Source organism: Labrus bergylta, chromosome 5 (assembly GCF_963930695.1).
Source record: "Labrus bergylta chromosome 5, fLabBer1.1, whole genome shotgun sequence".
NCBI lineage: Eukaryota > Metazoa > Chordata > Actinopteri > Labriformes > Labridae > Labrus > Labrus bergylta.
The window spans coordinates 4,051,205-4,067,447 of record NC_089199.1 but is presented as its reverse complement, the minus strand read 5'-3'; the positions used below and the strand labels follow the sequence as shown (position 1 = coordinate 4,067,447).

Here is a 16,243-nt window from a genome sequence, read left to right as displayed (position 1 = left end):
ATTAAAAATGGCTGTTTTGTTTGCAGTAGCGACTGAGCTAAAGTTAATCCTCTGTGTGTGGAAAATAGACTGGTTCTCTTGCATGATCGCTTTCTTTTTCTTTTTGAGAAAAATCATGGACACATTGCACCTGGTAAGACTGAGAATGTATAACGAAGACTAAGGAAGTGTTTTTTAAGATCTTGACTATTGTAGTAGTGTTTTTCAGGGTTAAGGACTAATGTGTAAGATGTAAAAGCTTGTTTTGTATAAATATTCCCTTCTTATTTCTTTTTTTTTTTAAATGAGGAATGTGTACAACTTTGAACAGTTCAAAGAGAAACTCCTCAATACTTTGTGAAATAATGACTGCAGTAAGACAGAAAGTGATTTTATTTGATTTTTTTGTTTTCTTTCCTGAGCACTCATTAAGCATTACAGTGCATTACCAACAAAAATAAAAGAGGTAAAAGTGAGTTAAAAACTTTACAATTATTTCTTTAAGCTTTTTTCATGGGCACTATATTTCAGGTACACTGCAATTATGTCTATGTTTGACACACAACATTAAACTTTAAATTAACAAACACAACACAAATACACTCTTTCCTTTTATCATTTTTTTTTCTGCATGGCATTAATATATACATTTATTTATTTTTTCTTAATGCAAATAGTGTTATGAGTGAATAGTGACACGTGCTTTGGGACTCCCTGACATCATCCTGTAGGCCAGGAACACTGGTTCAGTCAGGTTGGCCTTAAATGTGTATATATGAGTTTTCCCGCTGATGGGGCTGACATTATAGAAGCTCAGTCTGTGCATCTTAAAACTCAGTCTGATCTCCAGCCTGCATGACACTGTGGTCCTCTTCAGCGGCACACTGTGACCCTGCTCAAAGGCTGTCAGCAGATTATTGAACCACATCAGACACCAGGAACTCCGGCTGCTCTCAAGAGCCGAGGGCAAACCAGTACGCTCTAACTTTCTGCTGTAGCACAGGCCTATGATCCACGGAGACCCCTCCAGCTCCACATCCCAGCAGTGCTCCCCTTCATGGAAGCTCTGGGTGCTGAGGACCTGTAAGAAGTTGGTAAACCTCTGAGGAGAAGGTGGGTAGGGCTGCTTTGCGGCGCTGAAAGTGACTGTCTTCAAGTCGTCCGAGAGGACTAGGTTTGGATGGGCTGTTTCGGCTTCAAAGGTCACCTCTGAAGGGTTGAGGGCGTTTCGAATGGAGCGCTCAATCTCTCTGAATCTTTCCCTCAGTTCAGTGTTCATGCTTTCCAGTTTGGGACAGGCTCGTGCCGCGTTGACTTTTGTGTCAATGTGGTCCACTTCTTCCTCCACGGGCTCAGCCATTAGCTCTGCAATGCGCGGCTGTAGAGTCTGAAGATCGCCACTGAATGCAGCCTCGTCCTCTTCGGTCAGGAGGGACTCTGCCATGAGCACAGCTTGTCTCAGCTGCTTAGTCAGCTCCGAAGCACGACTGACTCTGTGGCCTATACCTTCCTCACCTGGAGCTAGCTCTTTTTCTATCAGCTGCATCACCTGTGCGCTGTAACTCTGCGTCAGATCTTTCATCTGTTCTAAAAGTTTGGATGTTTTCTCTCTCAGCGTACTATTAGCAGCTGTCACCTCCAACTCTCGTTCCCTCTCTTTCTTCAGCAAACTCTCTGCCATTTCCAACTTCAAGCCCAAATCTGTGATTTGAGATGCAAGTCTGAATTTGGGTTCTTCCATTTCCATCTTGCCTTTGCGAGTGTCTTTCTCTTGGTGCGAAGAAAAGGGGAGCTCTTCGGATCCAGACCCGATTACTAAGTCATCCTTTTCCTTTGCGTCAGAGCTCTTCTCCTGGCTACCTCCAGCAGTCACTTTAGGGTGCGATTCTACTGTACCAGGCCTAGCATCACTCCTCGCCGCTTCAACATCAGAAGGGTCTGCATTTGGTTTGACTCTCCCAGCAGTGGCTTTGTAAGCTCCAACTAGGCTGCACATTTTGGAGCTTTTCGCAAGGGTGCTGGTTCCCTGGTACTCTACCTGGCACTCAGGGCAACTATGCTGGTCAAGACCTTCTCCCATGGTCTGGAGGCAAGCTAAGCAATAGGTGTGACCACAGGGAAGAGAAACTGGATCAAAGAAGAGCTCCAAGCAGATTGGGCATGTGACCTCCACGGCCATAGCTTCTGGATACATTTTGGAAAAGTTTTCCTCACTGAAAATAGAAATGACAGGGTAACACTTCCAATAAGTTGTTTGTTTTTTTAAAACATGAACTTTAACTTTAACGTATTTCTTGGCTGCTTAATTGTTTTTTGTAGGGTAAAGGACTTCAAATATAATCCCTAAAGTAGTATCTGGGATTTGGGCCATTAAATTAGGAAATATTCACTTTAAAATTGCTGTGGTTAATGTTTGATTTCCTTATCGATGTAAAATTGAATATTTAAAAAATACATACACAAACAAATGGGCTACTGGCGTCATAATTAGTGGTCCTCAGTGGTAGCTGGATATAGCCCTGACAAACATAGTTCGTCGTGGTTATTGGCAAGTAACCAGCCCCAACATGACAGCACAGGAACAAGGAAACTACTGTATAAAGATAAGCTCGCAGCACTTCCTATAATAAGTTTACAAAAAAATAGGCCTAAATCAATAGTTTTGTGTTGTGATATGTAGTGGAAATCCGATGGCCACGAGTGTGCAGAGCGAAGTCTAATGTTGATTACAAATGTTTCTGCGTCGTCATTGGGCAGTCTGTTTGTATTTAGTTGCTTAAGTTTCGATTTCCTTCCTGTGATCAGAATCTCCACCAGATATTCAGTGTGAGTGCCGCGGCCAAATGCTGATCAATTTGAGTCGTTCATCTTAATTTAAACACTTACATTGTAAGATTATTCGGCTCTAGGGATTGGTTTAATTTCTTAATCTGTCTTTGATTCCTTTTAAAGTAATAAGCCACCTGTTGTTATCAAGGCGTGCTTACGGATCACTCACGCTTGGTGGCTAGTAGCAGGCGAAGTAGTCTATCTTTTATTAATCAGAAACAGATGAAGATATGACGCTCTTTTGTTAATAAGGAAACGGACTTACCCGTGACACTACAGCTGCCCTGTGTGAAGTCTTCCTGTTCAGGTGAGTCAATAACACGCACTGACGGAGACATCAGCACAGCCGCTTCACGCCTTCTATAAACATTACGCCTCTCCATGCCCACTCTGAGCCTGTACCTGCTTTAGTAGTTACAGATCGAATCTTCGAAAATGGTTAAAAAGCATATTAATCGATCTCCTATTGAATAGCAAAAAAAAAGAAACTTAAATGCAGTTAGGAAAAAAAACATTAACGTATATTATAATTAAATATTGCTAACAATTAATGGTTTCAAAATACAACTGAAACACAATAAAAGGTTATTTTTAAAATGCATTTATATTTCTATATATTTGGTTTACAATCAAACAGTCAAATACTCAGCTCCAATTCATTTCATCACAGTTGGATATTGAAAGATATGCAAAATATAATAATAAATATATAACAGTCGCTATTGTACAAAGGCACAGTGGCATGGTAAACTGCTCAGTTTACAATTCACCAGAGTCAAGTCAGAGTCACTCTGACCCACAGCTGTGTTTATGTAGTGTGCAACATTTTAAAACCTGAAAAGAATGTGAAATATGCATGTTGCAAATTCAAATTTTGAGATATGGTCAGATAAAACTACTTATTGCAGTCCACAGTTATTCAAAAAAAGTAATACTAAAGTCCCTTAACCCCTTTACAGTATCCATGTGCAGTACCACATCCCTACTGGGTCATACAGAAAGTTAAATTAAACACTTTAAATACATTTCACATCACATTTGCTCACTTGGTACAGTACATAAAGCCAACCCAAGTCCAAATACATTCCCTGTTGTCTACATTAAGAAATTAATTGTACTTCTCCAAATGATATAAATAATATCAGGTTTGTCTAGTTGCTGTGTTAGTGGTTGAGCTTCAAGGACTGAACCAAAGATTTCGAGATAAAGTAAAAAAAAAAAACATAAACAGGCAGTTGTTCCTGAATAGTTTTGTTATGTGCAGGATGAAGGTGTTTCTATTCATTTTCTTTTCAAATATGGCAGTTTGTACACCTGAAACCTGTGACAGGATTAAGATTATATACCAGTACACAGTTTAAATTCATATTTGGAATGTCTAGGAAACTTGTGCACACAATCAGAATACACTTTAAAATTGTTTTAATGCATAGCTATTTCGTTTTTGGCATGTTCATTCTTGCACTTTAAAAAATGTAGCATCGTGTATTTGGTCGTAGTCAATGTAAGAGTGCCCATTATGGTTTATACACTTCGTTTTGAAATGCTAAGTACATATTGTGTATCATTCCCTCCGTGAAAGACGGGACAGCTGCCTCTTTCTGTTTCAGTTTGTTCAGTTTCCCATGAACACACATGACAGATGGCAGGCAAAATTCAGGCATACTCAAGAAAATCTTTTGGAAAAGGAGACGACAAATGCGAGAGCACATGTTCCTGCCTATAAATGTGTGTGTGTGTGTGTGTGTGTGTGTGTGTGTGTGTGTGTGTGTGTGTGTGTTTAGAAGTGTATGTTTATGTGTCTATAGTAGTGCATCCAGGTCCAGCTCCGGCAAAGCCTCCTTCCAATAAGAGAAGCTGCTGTACTCAGGACAGTCCAGAGCGAAGGACATGCTGCCCTCCACAGACAGCATGGGGAAGAAATGTTCCACCAGCTCACTTAGATGGCTGTACCTGCAAAACACACACACACACACATGAAAACTTAAGACACATGTGTTAGAGGTTGTAGGTTTGTAAAAGTGGGTTCTGTGACAGTCTAGTCATTTTAAAAGTTGTTTTGGAGTTTCCTACAAATAGTTGAGATTGTTCAGGCTGCATATGAACGATACTGATGAAACTGGATAAACTTCAGCACATCCATTTTTTGTTTGTTGCAAAATTACCAAACCCAGTGAAATTGAATGCAGTCAATTATTGTGTAAAGTCCATTACTTCTTAGTTGGGCACAAACACTCATATCAGTCATAGGTTCTTTTTTTTTATATGACAGAATTATCAAAGTCTTTAAGAGTTTTTTTAAAGCTTAAAAAGAGATTGTTTCGATCTTTATTGTTTCACACTTACGAGGACTTGTTGCCTTTCGTTTTCTCCTGGATGAGCTCTCCTTTTGGGTTGACAGTAAATAATCTGGTGTCAGGCACCCCGACCTGCTTATAGGCATAAGCATCCTAAAAAAAAGAAAGGAAAAAATTGTCTCATTTACCTTTGTTTTATCTATGTACACTAAAAAGATTGTTCTTCTGTTACAGCAGTAATCCATGATCAATCATTAGCCAGTGTTTACTTATGAACTAGCAAACCCCAGACTTTACAGCAACATTTCCTACACTTACTTCTAACTACTGGAGTATATTCATTCATATTCATTCATTATGTTTATATGTTAATAGGACAAGGAAAAACACATTGGTATATTCTTATTTATTTTCTTAACAGTCCTTTGTGATCATGTGCAAACCCTGATGCAACATCACACCTGGAAACCTTGACTGAAAAAACATTTGTGTCTATTTTCAGAGCCAGTTTTACAGCATTGCTTACATTAGTCCTGTTGCCAAAGGCTGCGTAGAAGGGCCGTCTCTGTGGGTTGAACAGGTCCCTGATGTCACCGAGGCAAGCGATCTTAAAAACCTCGGGCTTCTTCTCAATAACTTCTCTGCAAAGTTTAGAGTCAAAAGGGAAATCTGTTTTAAATGCTTGGCCCATGTCATACATTTACAGTTCTATTATTCACAAAGCAAAATAATTGAGCATTTTTGTGTTCAAGAAGTGTCCACTAGAGGTCAGCAGTACACTCCATTGATTTTCAAACTCCAAAGACATTTTCCCACAAACATTTTTTTATGTTTTTTGATGCTGAATTCTATTTATTATATTAATTATTTGTATAAAAGGAAACACAGTGAACTAATAGCATGTAATCAGTAGTTCAGTAGTAAGATTCCTTACCTGTGTAGAGCTGAAAAGAGGCTGCTGGGGGCCAACAGCACAGGGCCTTTGGGGAGGACAGTGCCTTGGTCATTAACCCACTGAAGGTAGTCCTTTGTGATGGCAGCCATGCCTATGGCCCTGGCTGAACAATACAGGAACTTATAACCATTTCTGCAAGGAAAGGGGGAACAACATTTCAGGTAACAAATTGATTCACAGAAAGAAAAACGTACAGAATTCTTCTGACAAGACATTTGTGCTGAGACGTGTTTTCTTGAAGTATTAGTGACAAAAGATTAGCACTTCAAATAAAATCTAATCTTTTTACAGTTAACTGAACAGCTGAACTAATTATAAAAGCCCAACTTAAGATATAAAGGCAAACATCTGGTAGAGCAGATTAGACAGACATCTGCAAAATCAGAATGACATCATCTGTGGGAGATAAATTGGATCTGTTTTGGCCTGTGAAATGTTCGTATTCCATGTGGAAGTTCAGTAAGGGCGGAAACAAAGGGAAAATAACAAACTAGATAAACACATTTCATGATGACTTTCTGTTGTTTAAAATGCTGGTAATATTTTTCTACACATACTGGTGTATTTTGTGGTAGAGTTTGGCGATGCCTTTGTGAGTCCAGTCTTTTCCAAACTGAGGTAGAATATGACCCAGAGCGTCAGACCTGCAGAAGACAAGACCCCTCATGAAACACATTGCTATTAAAGATGCACTATAGAGCAATCAGGAACTCTGCTTAACTAGCTTTATATCAGATTGTCTAATGTACAATATATGTCTGATTTACTTTGTGATGGTGCCGTCTATGTCTGATATGATGATGCGATCGTTCCAGTTCCACAGGTAGATGGCAGCCTCACAGCGACAGGTGCCTTGGTATTGTGTGGTCACACTGAAAACCACTTTGTTGGCTCCTTCACGCAGGTTCAAGTGTTCCTGGTTGTGAGAAAATGACATGATTAGATTAGCAAAGAGAAAACAAAAGCACAAGGACATGGTCATCCTCTACATACATTTCATAGCACTATACAATTCTTAATGTAGATGTATGAATATGTGAGCATGTGCTTCTCTTACTATCTGTTCAGAGGTCAGACGCAGTGATTTGCGGTACATCTGACTGATGCACTGAGTGGCGCTGAGGGTTTCTGTTGATAGGCTGACTGGAAGGGTTGCTTTTCTGCCGAGTCCAGCTACCTCATCACTGTCCACGTCATCCAATGTGGCTCTGGAGGAAAAGTGCACATTTAATTAACACACTATTATTCTTCCCTGTTACTGTGCCTCTATTCAAGGACATTAAATACTAACTCACTGACACTGACTGAAAATAAGAAAGCCTTCAACATGGCTCTAAGCAACCTCATTTAATGTGAAATGGACAGTTTAGACAAAGCTCTGGCACCCTCTGGTGGCAGTTGAGTATCCTACATGCTGAGACTTTGAATTGATTCAAAAGAATACCACGCTGCACATACTCAAAAAGTAAACGAAAGCTAGTGCGTATAGGTTCAGACAGACACATGAATATGTTTCTAGGGCTGCATTTGTTTTCTTTACTTTTTTCACTACCTAAGAATGTTAAGAAATTCAGATATCATTCAAGTGCTCACAAAATACTTCAATGGACACTTGGATGGAGCCAGTGGAAGTGAATGAGACCTTACATTACTCTGTCACTCCTGTGTGTGGCCTTATTCGACACTTGTGTTTTATATAATCATTGGGGCTACACACAAATAGCAAAAATTCTGTCCAATTATTTTTTTACATTTATGTGCATTATGAAAAACAATAAATTTAAAAAAAGGACAGGCAATCTTTGGATTAATCTTTCCAGCGATGCTTCTCAATGTCCTAAAGAACCCTCAAACATTAAAAGTAGAAAGACAACTGTTGAGCAGGAAGATCACATTCCAGCTGAAACATAACATGTGAGGTTTTATAAGGCAGAGTTTCTGTGTTAATCACTGCTCAGTGAGATGACTTACTTTACTGAGGAAAATACACTGGCCAGTGGCTCATCTTGCTCCTCTTTTGAGATCTTCTGCTGAAAAACAAGGTTACATCTTCAGGTATATTCTCACAAGATACAGTAGCAATGATGTTTTTTTATTACAAACAGAACTTGTTTTTATGTCACACATGGATTTAACAAAACTGCACTGAAAAATATTATAATTACAATCATTTCTATTACAGGTGCAAACTGGCTGTAGCTCATCAAAACACATTTGATTGACACTAACGGGGGTTCTAAGGAAGGTACCTGGTTGTTGTCCATGTCTCTTCTCCTCCAGGAGAACCACCAGCGTCCACTCTTTTTAGGCATCTTGTCTTTCATCAGCCGGTCAATTGTACCCTACAATAGTATTAATAATCATAATAATAGATTGGATTTATATAGCTCCTTTCAAAGGACCCAAGGACTCTTAAGATTTAGAATTTAGAAGTAAATTCTAAATGTGAAATATGAGTATTTCAAAAAGATTAAAAAACAAATATATACTATAATTCTACAATTGTGATTAATCATGATTAAATACAGTCTCTACTGTTAATAATCACAATTATAATTTTTACTGATTGACTGAACTATTTAACCAATATTTCCAAGGACTAAGGTAGGAAACGTGAAATACCTTGGGTAGATTTTTCTGGAAAGTTGTCATTGACAAGACCATTGGAGCAGCTGCTGCCCAGTTATAATAGCTGTGAAAGATGAACAATCATTGACATAAACACCAAAATACTGACCATTTTTAATTCATCTAGATGTACTGTACATGCAAACAATCAAACATCAACAAATAATTTACAGTTGTGATAGCAAATCTTACTTGGAGTTGATGCAGACTACGAGAGTCGGATCTTCAATGATTCCCGGATTGTTGGCAAAATCCTGGTATGTCACGATATGCTCCATGAACTTCTCTGAATGAGCAGAAAACTCAACACGGTTAAATCACCTCACTGGGGCTCCTTTAATCCTGCAACATTGAAAAGCCACTCCACAACAGCAGCAGCGATTCCCTGTCCCTTACCCTTAGTGATCTGGCTGGTGTCGCCCTCCTGTCCGCAGAGGGACATGCTGACATCCATGTTGTAGGAGGTGGAATCAGACAGATACTCTGTCCCGCTGTCCATGGCCCCGCTGCCCACAGACTGTGGGGACTGGCTCCCTGAGTAGGAGCCTTGCTCGGCCCCATGCTGAGAACTCCCCTCTGCCTCACTGCAGGGAACAAAGACACTCAAATTCAATCACTGTGGAACATTACTGACATCATTGCCTTTTAATGTTTGTTTTGAAAATAAATGAGTTCTTCTAAATAGATTTAAAATGTACCACTTATATTGTATGTTATCAATCTAATCTAACATACATTTTTTTTTTACCTCTTAGGGAAATAAAGTGCAGCCTTCTCCGGGTCCAACGTCCTCAGATCGTCCAGGTAAATATCTGTCGGTCCTAGATGATGATTTCGTTTACCTAAAAAAAAATCACACATGAACCCAGCTGTGTAAATAGTGGTGTAAATGGATTACTTAGTTAACACAAACTCTACACTGATACTTTGAGCACATTTGAAGTGTGAGGAAAAGAATATCACCCTTTTTCTTTTCCACTTGCTCCACTTTAGAGGACACCTCAGAAGAATTTGCTGAAGCCTCCACAGTAGTCCAACTGGTCGCGGTGTCTCTCCCGTCAGCTTTTGGTCCACGGTCCTCCTCCCCCCCTTCTGCCCAGGGATATATCCCACTGTCCCCCTCACTCACAGGGGGACTGCTGGTGGATCCCTGCTCCCCGTGCTCTGATGAGGCGCTCTGCATCTGCAGGTCTGACCTCGTCGCACTGCATTCCTCGCTCTCTTTTATGAGTTGTATTTGTGCGTTGTTTAAATCGGTCTCACTATCTTGTTTTTTTGGGCTTATAACATCAGTCTCAGTGTTAATAAGCTCAACGCTGGTTGTGCTTTCTTTGCAAGCAGGAGAATTGGTTCCATCTATTAAATTAGCTATAAAAGAAGATCGCTCCTCTTTTTCTTCTTCTAAGTCCACATAAGTCTTAGCTGCAGGTGCATACGACATGACGAGGTCAGTGGGGGTGGAATGAGCAATGTGAGAGTTTTTCTCCTTGGATAAAGGGGGGGTCTGCATAGGGAGGCTACCTAGATCCAAAGATTGAGTCCTTGGTTGTGGCCTGACCACTGTTACCCTGCCCACTCTGCCACAGCTGATCACAGGCTGGTAGCCCGTGTTGAAGGAGTCCTGTCTCTCTATGGTGCAGAAATGAGAGCTGCCAGAAGGGGAGATCCTCTCTGTTTGACACAGCTGTGAGGGGGAGGGGGCAGATTGAGTGTCAGCGTGGCAATACTGAATCTACAGCCAATCAAATCTATAGCTGTTTATGTGTGAGTGTACAGGGTGTTTACATACCACGGGAAAGGCACCCCAGTTCCACTCTATCTGAGGCCCAGAGGACCCCTGGGGTTTAACCACAAGCTCAGAGTCGCTCTTGGGAGAGGTGGCTAGGCTGAGGAACACACTGCCATGACAGAGAAAAGATCAAACATGAGATAAAGAGAAAAAAGTCAATTCATGTGAGGAGAAAAAAACAGTACGATTTTATCTCTAACAACTGGTCCTCAGTGTGGCCGCTCAACACAAACAAACCAATCAATCAATCAATAGAGAGTAAAGATTAACATTCCTCACCTATCTGAGGGTGACTGCTCTTCGTCTGAGTGTGGATGAGTGTCTCGGCTCTGCATGGCCGCTAGCTCACTTGGTTCCTCGGACAGCGAGTAGTACACTGATTTACTGTCACACATGTCAGAAGACATTTTGAAGTGAACATTAAAATGAAGGTGAAAGGCTACTCTTTATGACAATCCCACTGACAACAACACCACGCCATGCCATGAAAAACAACATCAATAAAAATTATATAAACTCATTTATTGTTTTCTGCTTCGATCTATCATCACAGGAAGATATTCTCACTCATTACTGCGGACAATTTCCACCACAATGAGAAGATCGCAAGATGTGCAAAAGTTTTATTATGAGACGGTGAGGACAAATGAAACAGTTTGGTTTTAAACGAGTGACTATTGCCTGAGTAAATCAAGATCTTGTACCATTTCTTTAAACAGTTCTGTTCTTAGTTTGCCTTAAAAAAAAAAACATATACACAGTCCAGTGAGATTGAATCACAGACCTGGCGTGCAGCGGTGTCATGGGCCCCTCCTTAGCAGGACTCTCCTGTCCGGCCTGATCGCTCTCTCTCTCCAACTCCCTCTGTCTTTCTCTCTCGTCCGACGACGATCCGGCCTCGTCTCTCAGGTGAGAATCAGAACGGATTCGTTTGCGTCGGCGTTTCTTCTTGCGAGCACCAGACCCAGTTATGATGGATCCCTCGCCTGTCTCCTCGAGCTCCTCTGAGGTCTCCAGAGGGATTGGGGAGGTGCACAAATGAGCTGGGACCTGGGACTGGGGGGGGGCGCGGAAAGTTTGCAAAGATGATTTGTTTAAGGATACACAAATGGATTCATTTTGACCAAACATGGATAACATGGCTTTATCATCTCACCTCCATGTTTTCATTTTCCTCCACAAAGAAAGCTTCTCCATTGTCCCCCAGCTTCATGTGCAGGTCAACCGATTCACCATTTATCTCGATGTCCACCTGCGATTGCGATGCATGCGTTTGTCAAATTATGAAAGCATGAAGAGAAAATCATCATCATAGAATATAGTTAAAGTAATCATAAAGGGAAACACAGACAATTTTCTCCTTGGAGCGCAGCACACCCAGCTTGCCGAAGCGAACGTGAAAGGGGGAACACTGGAAAGATCCATTGGGCTGTCGCACCACAATCACGTCGATCCCTCCGGTCAGAGTGGCGGGATTAAGGCCGCGGTACAACTCCTTCACTGTCACGAACACAGTCTCCGCAAAGTGGCCCACAATGTTCATGGTTTGGGACTGAAAACAAAAACACACAAAAAATGAGAAGTGAGAACATTAGGGGTGAGACACAGGAACAAAAAGTGTCTGTGTTCAGTGTTTTCTTTCCACGTCTTCCATTCATGATACATAACAATCTATTATAAAGAATTCCCATGACTTTATTATTAAAATAATCAAGCTAAAATAAATGTGAGATGCAACAAAGAGAAGTACATATCACAACATCATTAGCCAAGTAGCCTCAAACCTTTCCACAACAGTAAGCCCCAAACAGAAGGGTTTCTTTTGAAAAACGCAACGTCAGTGTTTCCAGTGTTTAGAGTCAACCACAATGACCTTTGGATCACATCTTATTCATGACTAATGGGCTAAAGATCAACAACTGTGAAAGAAGGTGAAGTCTATTACAGCTACATACTGACTGCTTGTTACTACAGCCCAAAAAAGACCTACTAAATGACTGTGGCAGAACATGATGATTATATGAAAAACAGTCCCTGACATGAACATAAACGCTTGTTAATTCAAGTTAGTTAATTAAACAAAAAACTGAAAAAAGTTTTTATTACTTTTTGTCTCTTCAGTAAGCCAGAACATGTGGAACCAGAAGTAGCTTTAGTATGTCTAAACTTTTCCAAGGTTCCTGAAAAACTTCACATCTGGCCCAGTTTGAAGAACCTGAATCGACATTACTGACTGTCAGAGTCACTTCAGTGTGATTTTAGAAACAGGTTTGTCACCTCGTTTGACTTTACAAGCCCTTGACATGACTGAACAGTATACCAATATATAACTATATTACCGTGTATTTAAATTTAAATTAAGACACGCCTCAAGAAAATATTTTCTGAAGTCACAAACAAGAAGCCAGAGATGATAACCCTTCACTGTTACCGTATTAGTAACCAATTTTATCCTCAAAAATGACTTATTTAAAAACACATACAGTCAAAGAAATCTCAAAACATTAATTAATTCCACTTTGAAGCTCATTAAGTTGAAATGTTGTTGACACAGCTTGTTAACCGCATTGTTCAGGAGGCACAATGTGTGTCCGCTCTGTAAGACTAAACTGAGCTCCAGAAAATCAAAGATTATCTTCACAACTCATGTAGATACGTTTGTTTATCATTTTTCCTCTCTTCCATTCTTTTAAAAAAAACATCGGAAACAGTCATGGTAAACCTGGTTCTGAGATCTGAAAACTTAAAAAGAGACTCTTACAGTAAACATGTTTTAAGCATCGACTCTACATTTCCAATTAGAAGTCTTACCCACAGTGAGGGATGCAGATGTCCCCTCCCAACCAGACTGTGTTCACTGGACCTCTCTTCTGCCATACGACGACACTATAAAGGCTCTTCCCATCCCACTTTCGACAAACATTACCTTCATCTCCCCCCGAGGAACTTGTCGTCCATATTCCTCGGGATGCTCAGCTTACTCTAAAGGCTAGACTTAAACCCCCACCCATGTCTGTCAGTAGATGTTAGGCAACATTTTGTTAGCTTTAACCACTGGGACCTAGCGACAAATATTGTAGAGTTGATTATAAAAAAACTGCTCAGTCAAACAGGACTTTCCTCTTGATCGGTTATCATTGAAATGATAGCGCTCTATTCCACTGTGTAGCTGTGGCTGGATGCAAAATATAGCAATCTATGAGAGAGTCCTGGTAAATTCAGTCACACGCTGATGCTTCCTCTATCCAACACAATTTCAAGCACACACACACCCTCCTGTCACACTGAATTCATACTTCCCCACTTGCACTGCACATGACAGCCAGACCAGCACTTTCTGAAAGGCTTTCGGACAGGCTATTCAAACACGCTCCACAGGAAAACGCACAACTGAGCGATCCCACAGTTTCTGGTTTTGACCACCGCTCTCTGGGCCATCAAAGATGAGGAGGGCTCACTGGCAGTCATGCTCTACCAATACTGGAAAACCCTACAGGGACTGCCTGGCCTTCTCAGGAGGAACTCAAGCAAAGAAAGTGCAGAGCTGGATGGACATCACTTCATGGGTTGTATTCTGAACAGGACTCAACAGTAAGGTAGGCTTAAGTTCTAAAAAATGTCTCAGATAAAAAGCTGTCATTGACGTGAGTATTTCAAAAAGAACCTCCACTGAGGCGTTTATGTGTACGTCATTTAGAGTGATAGTGAAACTGCTAGATCAGCTGTAATTAGCAAACAGGAAAAACAAAGGCCAGCAGTAAACAATGCTAGTGAGATATAACCAAATGTAGAACTGTAGAGGGCTTACAGAGGGGAACGATAAGGGGTTAATACCTGATGCACATGGATCACTGTTGTCACTTGTAGAAACATGCAGTTTGAACTTCATTAAACACATTCATGTATCAACAGGAATGTATAAACTTGTCAGAACTCCAGCATGGATCCTTGGGGAATTTGACCTGCTGACCTTTACACACTGGTTGGTCATTTACACTACTTATTGATTTATTGGTTGTCAAAATGATGTTGAATCTGAATTCTTAATGATGTTCTGAATGGTCAGTGAGAATTTGCTCCTTTTACAGGAAACAACTTAAAAAGTAAAAGCAGTTAATGCAGTTTTCTAATGAATATAACTTCAGAGAGGCGTAGTCTACACCACGACCTCAAATAACTTTCGACACAGTGTCATCATTTGTATAATCCTGTGTTAGCAACTTTAACTCTTGACATTAGAGAACAGCAAAGAGGCAGGTCCACTTTAACTTACGTGACAATAAGTTAAACTCTACAGACCTTTACGTTTTACACTGAGACATAACCGTAAAGACTTGATATGTTTTACAGTGTAAATTTGTATAATTCAGTGTAAAACATATCAAGTCCTTCTGTGTAAAATTGACACGGAGTTCAAAGAAGAAATATCTGTCGGACTTGTCCCGACGACATGTAACTGGCAGAAAGTAAAAACGCAACTCAGTTTGACACATTAACATCTTTAACGACGGAAAAACAAGTTAATATCGTTTGTTCTCTGCGTAAACAACAACAAAGTGTACACAGCAGCTTACCTTCCGTGGTGCTTTTTTGGGTTAACAAAACAACGGCAGACATCCAGGATGCTTCCTGCTACGTATTCCCAGACTCGTAGTGGCAAGTTTGCTGCGCCTGCGCAGAACACATGTCAATCACACGAAAAGCCAATGAGGAGACTTGAAATGAAGAAATGTCCCGCCTCTAACGTTCATTTGTAAACAAAGCATTTAATGATGCATGAATTCCTTGAATTGTCATTGTAATAAGCAATAAGTAAAAAAAATAGGGAAGTAGGTATTCAATTAGACAATGAAAATATTATAATAAGATTTTATTTAAATGTGGCACTCTTTGCAAAAGGTTGATTCTGGCTGCTGATAGGCACAATGGGAGCCGAGCTTTTTAGTTAAACTAGCCTATAATAAATCACTACACTTTGAAACTGATGTGTACACTTTAACTTATAGTTCCTCATACAAAAAAGAAAATACTGACAAAACCCACATGACACAAATCAGGGATCCTTAAACAGCACAAATTGATTTCCTTTTAAATTCAGTAATTCAGATTATAGCTGCAGGCCTTTGAGTTATTGAAAACAATCTCCTTCTGGTGTTATACTCTACTTCTTATTCAACATATCTTGAATTTGAGAGAACGAAATATTGGCTTTTTGTGTGCTCAGTGAAGACACCCCACCTCCCAATTATGCCCTCCTGATAAGTTACCTAACCGTCCACATGTTCCTTAGCAGCCACTGGAACACTAGCGGCATTGCTACCTTAAACAGACCCAGGCTCAGTTTATGCAACCTATCCAGGTAGTGACAATGCCAATACTATCCACCCTACCCGACAACATCCCATAACTGAACTGTTTAGTCCAATGGACAGCAAGAGCCAGGGCATCACTGGGGTTGACATGTGGGAACCCTGGTGATGTCCTGGCTCTTGCTGTCCATCTGTTGTTGATATAAGTATAAAAATATAAAAAACACATTTAAAGAGTTGGTCACAATATGGCCAATGCACAGCTGCCTGCAGTCTGGCTCATCTGACCTACGAAGTATTCCTGTTCATCTCTTATTTAGAGGATATTTCTAAGCTGTTTTACAGTCTGAAAATGTTCTCATCAATTGAATCTACAGAGGCCATCCTTCTGACTACAGAAGACATGTAGAGACACAATAAAGGTCAACTGAAAATGCAGTGTATATCTATCACTGGA

The 16,243-nt window shown here is 40.3% G+C and overlaps 2 protein-coding genes and 1 long non-coding RNA gene across 6 annotated transcripts; 1 reads left to right on the top strand and 2 right to left on the bottom strand.

The window, feature by feature from the left end:
- Positions 1 to 357: 357 nt before the first annotated feature.
- On the bottom strand, positions 358 to 3,248 carry trim107 (tripartite motif containing 107). 2 transcript variants are annotated; one of them, XM_020646889.3, is made up of 2 exons: positions 3,074 to 3,248; positions 358 to 2,192 (listed from the first exon to the last, which is right to left on the bottom strand). In XM_020646889.3, exon 2 carries the CDS (start codon positions 2,171 to 2,173, stop codon positions 659 to 661), a length of 1,515 nt encoding a protein of 504 aa, XP_020502545.2. In that variant the 5' UTR covers positions 2,174 to 2,192; positions 3,074 to 3,248; the 3' UTR covers positions 358 to 658. The 2 variants fall into 2 exon arrangements, with proteins under 2 accessions (XP_020502545.2, XP_029135718.2); XM_029279885.2 differs by lacking the exon at positions 3,074 to 3,248 and adding an exon at positions 2,439 to 3,041.
- Positions 3,249 to 3,393: 145 nt separating this feature from the next.
- zgc:123305 lies at positions 3,394 to 15,160 on the bottom strand. Of its 3 annotated transcripts, none has more exons than XM_020646887.3 (20): positions 15,052 to 15,160; positions 11,829 to 12,029; positions 11,634 to 11,729; positions 11,262 to 11,533; positions 10,757 to 10,861; positions 10,478 to 10,586; positions 9,652 to 10,372; positions 9,437 to 9,530; positions 9,085 to 9,272; positions 8,881 to 8,974; positions 8,683 to 8,752; positions 8,310 to 8,402; positions 8,032 to 8,090; positions 7,118 to 7,268; positions 6,828 to 6,976; positions 6,618 to 6,704; positions 6,040 to 6,192; positions 5,632 to 5,746; positions 5,155 to 5,258; positions 3,394 to 4,761 (listed from the first exon to the last, which is right to left on the bottom strand). In XM_020646887.3, the coding sequence occupies exons 2-20, from the start codon at positions 12,018 to 12,020 to the stop codon at positions 4,611 to 4,613; spliced, it is 3,003 nt and encodes a 1,000-aa protein (XP_020502543.2). In that variant the 5' UTR covers positions 12,021 to 12,029; positions 15,052 to 15,160; the 3' UTR covers positions 3,394 to 4,610. The 3 variants fall into 3 exon arrangements, with proteins under 3 accessions (XP_020502543.2, XP_020502540.2, XP_020502541.2); XM_020646884.3 differs by lacking the exon at positions 15,052 to 15,160 and adding an exon at positions 13,289 to 13,697; XM_020646885.3 differs by lacking the exon at positions 15,052 to 15,160 and adding an exon at positions 13,289 to 13,697 and having other exon boundaries at positions 8,032 to 8,087.
- On the top strand, positions 9,268 to 10,997 carry LOC114920973 (uncharacterized). The gene is made up of 2 exons (XR_003809263.2): positions 9,268 to 9,492; positions 9,682 to 10,997. It is a non-coding gene; the product is annotated as an uncharacterized lncRNA (long non-coding RNA).
- Positions 15,161 to 16,243: the final 1,083 nt, after the last annotated feature.